The sequence below is a fragment of the Staurois parvus genome, unplaced genomic scaffold (genome assembly GCF_062004578.1).
Source record: "Staurois parvus isolate SC_StPar_1 unplaced genomic scaffold, SC_StPar_1.0 ptg000727l, whole genome shotgun sequence".
Classification (NCBI taxonomy): domain Eukaryota; kingdom Metazoa; phylum Chordata; class Amphibia; order Anura; family Ranidae; genus Staurois; species Staurois parvus.
This window is the reverse complement of record NW_028318523.1, coordinates 3,899,848-3,911,127: the sequence shown is the minus strand read 5'-3', so window position 1 is coordinate 3,911,127 and position 11,280 is coordinate 3,899,848. Positions and strand designations below refer to the sequence as shown.

Here is an 11,280-nt window from a genome sequence, read left to right as displayed (position 1 = left end):
TCTATCTATCTATCTATCTATCTATCTATCTATCTATCTATCTATCCACCTCTCTCTCTCTCTCTCTCTCTCTCTCATCATCTTTCTACCTATCTCATATTCTTTGCCTTATAATCTATCTATCTATCTGTCTATTTATCCATTCATCTAATATGTTTACATAGCTTTTTATTATTTTCCTCTATGTATGTGTGCATCTACTTTCTTTCTTTCTTCTTCTTTAGCCTATCTATCTATCTATCTATCTATCTATCTATCTATCTATCTATCTATCTATCTATCTTTCTATTTATCTCAACACCTGCTTTGTGTCATTTTGAATAATAAATGATATGGAAGATTAGATGAGTAGAATATATTTCCTAGTAGGAGTGCTGGGAGTTTTCTCCTCCATTGGGAGCCCTCTGCGATCACAATCCATCTGGACATTGGGATGACAATACAATAATCAATGCTCCATCATCCAATAAACTCTCCATGCTGAGTGCTTTTTAATATTCCTATTTTTATTATAAAATAAAAGCAGGGATATTTCTGAATGTTTTATTCACATAATATAAACATAGAACAAAAAAAGTCAACTGACCTGATCCAAAACTTTTAAAAGGGGGGGTGGGGAACTGATAATGTCATTTAGAGGATATTGGAAAGTGCTTTGATTTGGGGAATAGAGACGAGCAGGTCCTGCGACAAGATTTGATTAAATACCCTGGATTATGACCTTGTCCTGGACACTGCGACACAGAGCTATATGGAGGAAGTGTCCAGAGAGGCAGCGAGGACAGGCGCAGTCCTAGTTCCAATGATAGATCCTGCAGGCTCGCAGCAGCAGCAGCAGAGAAGGGAGGTCCGCTTGGTGCCAGGTGGGGAATCACTGATGAGCTCTAGTGAGGCAGCCAGCGGTTCTTGGGTTAAAAAGGCTGGAATTATAATTTAAAGGTGAGAGTTTAGACATTTAGGACAGGTGTAGATGGTCACCATTGGAGGCACACTAACTTCAAGTCCATGGAAGGATGGAGGACCCATGGTAGGTTTGGTGGAGCCACCTCTCCACCTAGTCCTGGTGGGACTGTATACTGTTTTAGGAGCCCGGGTCCACAAGGTTGGAAGGTTTTAAAATCACCATTGAAGGCATACCACCTTCAGTCCATGGAGGGTTGGAGGACCCATGGTAGGTTTGGTGGAGCCACCTCTCCACCTAGTCCTGGTTAAACTGTATACTGTCTTAGAAGCCCAGGTCCACCACGTTGGAAGGTTTAAAGGTCGCCATCCAAGGCACACCACTTTCAGTTCATGGAAGGATGGAGGCCCATGGTAGGTTTGGTGGAGCCACCTCTCCACCTAGTCCTGGTGGGACTGTATACTGTCTTAGAAGCCCACGTCCACCAGGTTGGAAGATTTGAAGGTCGCCATCCAAGGCACACTTCCTTCAGTCCATGGAAGGATGGAGGACCCATGGTAGGTATGGTGGAGTCACCTCTCCACCTAGTCCTGGTGGGACTGTATACTGTCTTAGGAGCCCAGGTCCACCAGGTTGGACGACATTGGGTTGAGGATTGAGTCTTGCAAAGTGTGGTGGTGCATAGGGTCCGCTCCTGGCACAGGGATGGCGCTGGGGCCCTGCGGGTGGCCCATGCCATGGAGAGCCTGGAGCCCTGGGTTGGAGCTGAGCAGTAAGGCTGGACTGGAGGAGTTGTGGTCGGGGGTGCCGGAGGGCGTTTTGTCGTCGTCGGAACTTCCCAGAACCGTTTTGCCACCGTTCATAGAAGAGGATAACGCGTTGTGACTGTTGGAATTGGAGTTTTCGTTATTCTCCCTTCAAAAACAACAGATATACACACATATCAATGGCTAGGCTACAGCTGGCGATCAAACCCTGCATGTGTCCGATGGCATGTGAGAGAGCCCAGAGATCACATACACTAAACGATCTGCTTGTACAATCTCCTTTAGGTGTGCAATATGAGGATAAACCTAAACAGGCCTTTCAATGTGTATCAAACAGGCAGAGGCTTGCATTCCATAGGTGAGGATAGCTCATAAAGAAGATTGTACAATCAGATTGTATAGTGTATGGTCAGCCTCAGCTGTTAGCGCCAACTTCGGCTAATTGTCGGAAAAATGACAAGAAGGCAAAGTGCAAGGGGCAGAAAACGGCAACCAATCAGCAATGACCGTAAATCGTCCTGTCTGCTCTAAACCGATGCAAAATGATTTCTGATTGGTTGCTGTTAATGATGGAAAATGTCAGTGACTCGTGTCAAATAGGTTCTAAGCTTTTTTATAAGCAAATAGCTGTAGAGTCCATATCAACAGCAGAGACTTTACAGATGTGGTAGAACTACAAGTCCCAGCATATCTTATCAAGCGATGTAAGGCTTATTTCTACCAATGTCGGGCATATGACCCCTGGAACGTCTGTAAAGGATCAGTCATCTGTCTTCAAGGTGAGCATAGATTGCTGCACAATGAAATAAAATAGGGAGTTTGCTAAAATTATATATATATATTTATATTTATTTTATAATTTTTTTTTCTGAAAGGTTTCCTAATTCTAAGCCTGGATTTGTAAACCATTCAGATGAGGCAAACGTCCAGCTATTCTAATATTACAAATGTTCGGGAAATATAATTTTGTCACGTATAAATCAATATAACATGTACATACAAGTAATCATGGCTACTTGTCTGGTAATATATATATATGGTAAATATATATATATATATATTTATAAAATCATGCACTTATGTAATTGCAATCTTATAGTATTTATAAATTCATTTGTGAGTGTGAAAAAGGGCGTTTAAAATTTAATAATAATAATAAAACATAATTTTTATACTGAAACCATTAATACTAATTATTATTATTACTACTACTACTACTACTACTACTACTACTACTACTAATAATAATAATAATGAAAAATAATTGTTATACTACTACCATTAATACGAATTATTATTCATTATTGTTGTTGTTATTATTATTATTACTACTACTACTAATAATATTTTATAACATTATTTTATAATTTTTTTATGGACTTGATCATGTTGACGTTAAATAAACAGTACATTCTGCAACACGTTTTATCAGATGTATCCCTTTATCTGTACATTTCAATGGACTTCCGATGGGAAGCAATCATTCTGAATTTTGAATACCCCGCTGGCAGCTGAGTACATTACTACAATGTAACACATAATAAAATCATTGTCAACAAACTTCTATCTGCAGGTCAGTCCCAGCAGTGTACACTATTATTGTATATTCATGTATGTTTACCAATACTTGTGTGTCACCAGACATTACATTCCCCCCTATTCTGACAAATGTATATACGAATATCAAATCATGTCGTATAATAGATTATAGTATGATAGATATTAAAAAATATGAGTATGTATGTAGAATGATACATGTAACGTATAATTAAATGTATATATATATATATATATATATATATATATATAAATACTTTTCTGCTCTGAAGAGTTTGGGCAACCCCAGCCTTGTTTATAAATGGTATATATAGTACACAGCGTTTGTCACACAGAAAATAGTATTTTTATTATAAATATAGGTATATGCAGATGTATAGTAATCACTTTTATATAGATTACCGATATATGTATATAGTTAATATCTTCAATAAAAACATGTAAAATAAAAAACGTATAATAAAACATTAGTGTTTCCAGAATAATGTCATCTTTATCTGTCAGTAGTCATCTAAGCCACTTCCACTTGAAAATAAATCAGTATTAACATATTTTAAATGTTATTGAAATTATTGAAAAAAATCATCATGGAAATGTTAAAAATTCCAATGATATTGCAGAACTCGAACGGCATAAAATCCGTTTTCATCTCGTCGGAGAATTTAGGATTTGTACAATGTAATAATAAAAGCGAATGTAATGAAAAGTGAATATATCTAATATGCTGAATCTTAGAAGTGTAATTACAATAGTCCCTTCCAGAGTCTTTCCTAATTAATATTCCCACCCTTGATTAACCTGTACAGTTATAAGGCACTTATCATTTCACTGCAATAGCAGAGATCTGTCCGAACTCTACACACGGTACGATGTGATCCTTTATAGAATTAAAAGGCACCAACTGATGGCCTGTAATAGGAGTCTTACTGCAAAACTGTAGTAAAATCCGGGCCTTGGATGAAATGATAGAATACTGGAGTGTCTGCCTGCAGAGTCATTGCCATTTTTAAGGGATGTATATGTATCTGTGTTATTAATAGGCCCCCAGCCCCCAGCCTGTAAGTTGATTGTAATAATCATTAAATGATATGTTTGCTATCTGACCTGACACTGAGTAGTTCATGTCCATCATCATTACATGATGAGGGAGTTATATTGCCATCCAGTGAAAGCTGGAGCCTAATGAGGTAGGTGAGTGAGGGCAGGCGTGGGATGGGGTGTCCTCTGTGACAGGCACACAGCAGTACAGCTGCTCACACTGGCTGCCTAGGCAGCACATAGCACCAACCTATACCATAGAAGACTCATAGATGTTTCTGGAGCAGCACTTGGGGTATGCCTGGGGCTGTCCTGATCTAAGCAACCCAATGCACAATAATTCTTATGATTTGTCTTTATATAATACATATTCAATAGCCAGTTCTGTATTAAAATGATCAGTATTATCAATGTAGTTCTATGTAATGTTCCTGGTTGTAAAGTCCTTAAGACCACTTATATAAGTATTTATTATATTATGTGCTGCCATACAGAATTCTCAGAATTCGATTAAAACAAATATATAGGATCTGATCTCCCCTGCCTAATTGATTATAACCTCAGTTTTGCAAATGTAGTTCTCTTATGTTCCCTGATCAGCTGTACATGGTCCTCTAAATGGATGTCACACAGCTTGATCCTCAGTATTTATGACAGAGGGGGAGATTTACCAAAACTGGAGCTCTCTGGTGCAGTTTTGCATGGGAGCCAATCAGCTTCTAATTTCAGACTGTTCAGTTAAGCTTTAACAATAAAAACTGGAAGCTGATTGGTTTCTATGCAGAGTTGCACCAGATGTTTCACTCTCCAATTTTAGTAAATAACCCCCATTGCGACTATATAAAATATTCGCTGGTGGTGAATCACTCATATTTAAAAACACATGCAGCAGAACGATTCACCTCCATAATGTAATCGTTGTTTTAGAAGTGAGCTCCATTAAGCATTTCTTTATTATATTCTCAACCTTCCGTGGCTAATTTAAATTAATATATTCAAAGTATGTCAGTTTACAAAAATCATCAATATTTATGGTAATTTGTAAATGTTATCTTCCGAATAATATATATTTAACGTGTATTGAATATTGAATACATATGATATATATGATTAGCGCTGAGCAAACTGTTGGCGCTATATAAATCCTGTATAATAATAATAATATGATTAAAATATATAATGGTTATATTGAATGGGTAAATATACCGAATAACAGTAACCAGTATCCAAAGAGTTGTCTTATATTCTGAACATTTCGTGGCAAATTTAATATAATATATTCAATAAATGTCCAGGAAGAAATAATTTTAAGATTGTATGGTCATTGATAAATATAAGTTATTTCTGGGATATATCGAATACACCGTATGGACATTTCTACATAGAAATTTGAACATAAAAAAGTGTATCCTGACGACGTCTTGGCTAATTCAGCATAATATCCTCAAAAATGTTTGTCGCCAGTTCTCTATAGTATTAATTACAGAATAGTATGGCCAGGGCTCTAGGAAAACCTCGCTAATTAATTGTAAATTCTGTAAAATATTAGAATTATTTGGCCACTTTTGTATAATATTTCTTTTACTATACAGAAGTAATGTATACTTCTATAGCATAGATAGTCTTCCTTATATATGTAGCAAGACCATTTCTAAAGAGTATTTATATTAGAAAAATTAAGATAATATATAAAAAAAATTACAGCTTTAAATACAATACCTAATAGATAATCCTTCCATGGGGTGTTCTTTTATATAATCCGTGTTTTATAAAACTTTGAAATGGTTGTTTTTAAAGGGTATTATCATTTTTTATCATTTTTATACCTCCTAAAGGGTTTTGCCCACAACTTTCTCAGGCAATCTTTGAGTTTAGACATGGTCATATTTTTAACATTGTTTTTATTTATATTTTTTAATATTATATGGTTAGTTATACAAAGTATCATTATTTTTAAACAGTTCTGTTTAAAACTTTCTAAATAGCTCCAGTTCTGTCTGAACGTTTGCAACCTCCCATGATCATTTCTGAGTATTATCCTCCAGGTCCCATAGCAGAGTCTTGGAGGACCCTTTTTGCCAGCTGGGACATGTAGTTCTACATCAGCTGTAAATCCCCTGGAAATGATATCTATGGTTTCATTAAACAAGTAGAACCCGGTGGTACCAGGATCCAGTATTCCATGCCCACTGTCAACGAAGATCTTTTAAGATGAATGTAGAAATGGTAATCGTTGCATGCTAGGCTAGCCCTACCAGCTGGAACATGTAGTTCTACACTGCCTGGAGATCTCTAGGAAATCATATTAAGTTGCATTAAATAAGTAGTATCCTACTAGCTGGAACATGTAGTTCTACACTGCCTGGAGATCTCTAGGAAAGCATATTAAGTTGCATTAAAAAAAAGTAGTATCCTACCAGCTGGGACATGTGGTTCTACACTGACTGGAGATCTCTAGGAAAGTATATATAGTTGCATTATTAAGTAGTACCTTACCAGCTGGGACACGTGGTTCTAAATTGTGTCCAGTGGTGGCAGTAATTTCATGGGCTTTGTGCCCTGCCAACTAGTGACTCTTGAGTTGGTGTAGAAGTGTAATTCCCACCATGCAATGTTAGCCCTACCAAGAAAGGACATCCATGGTTACAAGTTGGTTGTGCCCTGTGGTGCCAGCATTCAGTATTCCGTGACTTTTGTATGGGTATGGAATTGTAAGTCCCACCATGGCAGGCTGGCCCCACCAGCTTCTACACCATCTGGAGATCTCTAGATATGGGGTATACATGGTGACATTGAAGAAGTTGCTCCATGTGCTGCCAGTATTCAGCAGACTTTTTGTCCTCACAACTAGTGACTCTTGAGTTGGTGTAGAAGTGTAAGTCCCACCATGGCAGGCTAGCCCTACCACCTTCTACACTCTACACCAGCTGGGCATCTGTGCCCCATGGTGCCAGTATTTAATACTAGTAGTATTTGAGTGTATATATGTGATTGATAGCATGCCAGGCTAGTCCCAGCGACTGAAACAGTCTACAGCAGCTGAAGGTATCCAGGAAAGAATATCTATAGTTGCATTAAATACAATGTGCCCACCAACTGGGACATGTGGTTCTAAAGGTTATAATAAATTAGTTGTATCTTAGTTACATTAATATTCTATGCGCTTTGTGATAGTATAGTAGCTTCACCCATGGTAGGCTAACCCTACCAGCTTCTACACAGCTGGAGTTTTTCAGGAAAGGATAGACATGGAGTGCTAATGATGGTGGTGGCCACAATAAGGGTGCCAATGAATGGTGCGGCAATGATGGGGTATCAATGATGATAGTGCCAAGGAGGGGGTATAAATGATGATTGTGCCAATGATGACAGTGAAAATGATGGTTGTGGTAACAATAGAGGTACCACTGATAGCTGTACTAGTGATGGGGTTGCCAATAATGGTTGTAACAGTGATAGCAGTGTCAATGATGGTTGTGGCAAAGATGGGGGTGCCGATTATGACTGTGAAAATGATAGCGGTGCCAATGATAGTTGTGGTGAGGATGGGGTGCCATTGATGTTGTGACAATGATGGGGTGCCAGTGATATCTGTGAAAATGATGGTTGTGATAACAGTGGGGGTGCCAGTGATAATTGTGCTAGTAATGGGACTGCCAATAATGGTTGTGGCAATGATGGGGATGCCAATGATAGTTGTGATAGTGATGGGGTTGCCAGTGATGGCTGCAACAATGATGGGGGTGCTAATGATGGATGTGCCAATGATGGTTGTTGTGGCAATGATGTGGGAGACAAAGATGGTTGCGGCAACAATGTGGGTGCCAATGATAGTTGTGGCAACTATGGGGAAGTCAATGGCTGTTGTGGCAACCATGGAGGGGTCAATTATAGTTGTGGCAACCATGGGGGTGCCAATTATGACTCTGGCAACTCTGGGGGTGCTGATGAAGGTTGTGCCAATGGATGTTGTGCCAATGATGGCAACCATGGGGGAGTAAATGATGGTTGTTGGAACCATGAAGGGGTCAAAGAGGGTTGTGGCAACCATGGGGGAGTCAATGATGTTTGTGAGAACCATGGAGGGGTCAACGATGGTTGTGAGAACCATGGAGGGGTCAATAATGGTATTGGCAACTGTGGGGGTGCCAGTGAAGGTTGTGCCAGTGATTGTGGTGTTAATGATGGTTGTGGCAACCAGGGGGGAGTCAATGAAGGTTGTGCCAGTGATTGTTGTGTCAATGATGGTTGTGGAAACCATAGGGGAGTCAATAAAGGTTGTGCCAGTGATTGTTGTGTCAATGATGGTTGTGGAAACCATGGGGGGGTCAATCAAAGTTGTGCCAGTGATTGTTGTATCAATGATGGTTGTGGGAACCATGGAGGGGTCAATGACGATTGTGGCAACCATATGTGTGCCAATGAAGGTTGTAGCAATGGCTGTTGTGCCAATGATGGATGTGTGAATGATGGCTGAGCCAACAATGCGCCCACTGCCAAGAGTAAAATGCCAGTAGTACTTACTCGTACCTTTCCTTGGCCTCGGCCGCCCGGTCCCTCTGCCTCCTGTTTTTGAACCAGTTGCTGACCTGGGTGGTGGTGAGTCCAGTGGCCTCGGCCAGTTCCCTCTTTTCCCTGGGGGAAGGGTAGGGATTGTGGGCATACCATTCCCTCAGCACACTCCTGCTCTTCTCCTTGAAGCAATAGCTGGTCTCCTCTCCGTCCCAGATGGACCGGGGCAGGGGGAACTTTCTGCGCACCCGGTACTTGCCCACCGCTCCTAGGGGGCGCCCTCTCAGCTTCTCCGCCTCGATGTAGTGAGCCTTGAGCCACAACTGCTGCAGCTTGGGGTGGTTGTGCGGGGAGAACTGGTGGCCCTCCAGGATCTTGTAGAGCTCTCGGAAATTGCCCCGGTGGAAGGCCACCACCGCCTTGGCCTTCAGGACGCTCTCGTTCTTGTGGAGGTGCTCGCAGGCGGGCAGGGACCAGAGGAAGCGCCCCAGGCGCTCAATGTTCCCCCCTTGTTGGAGCACCTCGCACACACAGGCTACTTGCTCCTGGGTGAAGCCAAAGGTGGGCAGCATCGACATGGTCCTGGGCAGCCGCCGATCTCCACCACCATCCAGGAGAAGCCTCCACTCAGTCCCATCCAAGAGCCATGGAGGTCCCAAGAAACTTTCCAAAAACTTTTCTTCCTCTGAGCTGGGCTGCGATCTTTCCTCCCCTCCTATCCCCTGCACATAGTCCAGACAAGTCTGCTCTGCTCTGCTTGCCTGGCTGCCCTCCTCCTCCTCCTCCTCCTCTCCTTCTTCTTCTTCTCCTTCTTCTTCTTTTTTTTTTAATAATATTATTCTGAACTGGCATGAAAAATGATTGTGAGCGCTGTGATTGGTCGGTTACCTGACCCGGGGGCTGCGAGGATAAGACAACAGTTTTAGGCAAATTATTCGCCATGGTTACCTTGTCAATCATAGGAAACTCGATCCGCATGGAGGAGGCTCCCTTGGCTGCATTGACAGATTGCTCCCATCCACTGAGAGGCAGCCTTGCAGCTGGAAATACAGAAATACAGACATACAGGGATCAGGACTTTTTTTTTCTTTTTTGCCCTGATTGATGCAGCAAGAAGAAAGAGGAGGAGGGAGGAGAGGGAGCTGGAATACTGTAATGTCATCCCTGTCATGATTCCCTGTCCTAGCGCAGCCCAGCAGTCTGCTTCATTCACTGCAAGAGACACTGCTGTGCTGCTCACAGCTTGCAACTGATTGGTTCTTTCACATAACGCAGAAAGATCCATTGATACAGTTGATACATTGATGACAGAATATATGGATACATTAATGACAACATATATTGATACATTGATGACAACATATATGGATACATTGATGACAGGATATATTAATACTAGGGTCGTTGGTTCGAATCCCAACCACAGCACCACCTGCCTGGAGTTTGCATGTTCTCCCTGTGCCTGCATGGGTTTCCTCCGGGTACTCCGGTTTCCTCCAACACTCCAAAGACATGCTGGTACGTTAATTGGCTCCTGTCTAAATTATCCCTAGTATGTGTATGTATGAATGTGAGTTAGGGACCTTACATTGTACACCCCTTGAGGGTTAGGGACTGATGTGAATGTACAATATATATGTAAAGTGCTGTGTAAATTGACAGCGCTATATAAGTACCTGAAATAAATAAATACAAATAAATGACAGCATATATGGATACATTGGTGACAACATATATGGATGCATTGATGACAGGATATATTAATACTAGGGTCGTTGGTTCGAATCCCAACCACAGCACCACCTGCCTGGAGTTTGCATGTTCTCCCTGTGCCTGCGTGGGTTTCCTCCGGGTATTCCTGTTTCCTCCCACACTCCAAAAACATGCTGGTACGTTAATTGGATCCTGTCTAAATTGGCCCTAATATGTGTATGTATGAATGTGAGTTAGAGACCTTAGATTGTACACTCGTTGGGGGTTAGGTACTGATGTGAATATACAATATATACTGTATGTAAAGTGCTGCATAAATTGATGGCGCAATATAAGTACCTGAAATAAAAATAAATGACAACATATATGGATGCATTGGTGACAACATATATGGATGCATTGGTGACAACATATATGGATGCATTGGTGACAGGATATATTATCCCAGTATAGTAACTCTTCTCTTCATCCCTTTGCAGAAAAAAAAGATAATAGGATGCATTGGGGTTGATTTACTAAAACTGGATAGTGCAGAATCTGGTGCAGCTCTGCATAGAAACCAATCAGCTTCCAGGTTTAATTGCCAAAGCCTAACCGAACAAGCTGAAGTTAGAAGCTGATTGACTACTGATGCACAGTTGCACCAGATTTTGCACTCTCTTGTTTTAGTGAATCTCCCCCCTTGTCCTCCTGCTGAAGCCTCTACTGATCTGCAAAAGTTTTCTGTCCATTGGGCTCCATTCACGCTTGCAAGACTCGTCATGCGACTTTGAACACATTGGGGTTGATTTA

The 11,280-nt window shown here is 40.9% G+C and overlaps 1 protein-coding gene across 4 annotated transcripts; it reads right to left on the bottom strand.

Annotated features, from left to right (window-relative positions):
- Positions 1–485: 485 nt before the first annotated feature.
- Positions 486–9,586, bottom strand: SIX2 (SIX homeobox 2). 4 transcript variants are annotated; one of them, XM_089653926.1, is made up of 2 exons: positions 8,788–9,586; positions 486–1,816 (listed from the first exon to the last, which is right to left on the bottom strand). In XM_089653926.1, the coding sequence occupies exons 1-2, from the start codon at positions 9,351–9,353 to the stop codon at positions 1,513–1,515; spliced, it is 870 nt and encodes a 289-aa protein (XP_089510052.1). In that variant the 5' UTR covers positions 9,354–9,586; the 3' UTR covers positions 486–1,512. The 4 variants fall into 4 exon arrangements, with proteins under 4 accessions (XP_089510052.1, XP_089510050.1, XP_089510049.1 ...); XM_089653924.1 differs by having other exon boundaries at positions 486–1,786; positions 8,788–9,503; XM_089653923.1 differs by having other exon boundaries at positions 8,794–9,503.
- Between the last annotated feature and the right edge of the window lie 1,694 nt (positions 9,587–11,280).

What these genes read in the sequence shown, in the direction of transcription:
- SIX2 (XM_089653926.1), bottom strand. Translation starts at nt 9,353, where the DNA reads ATGTCGATGCTGCCCACCTTTGGCTTCACCCAGGAGCAAGTAGCCTGT. An exon ending in GAGGCCAAGGAAAGGTACGA is followed by an intron (nt 1,817 to 8,787) that starts GTAAGTACTACT and finishes TTGTTTTTGAAG; the next exon opens with GGAGAATAACGAAAACTCCA.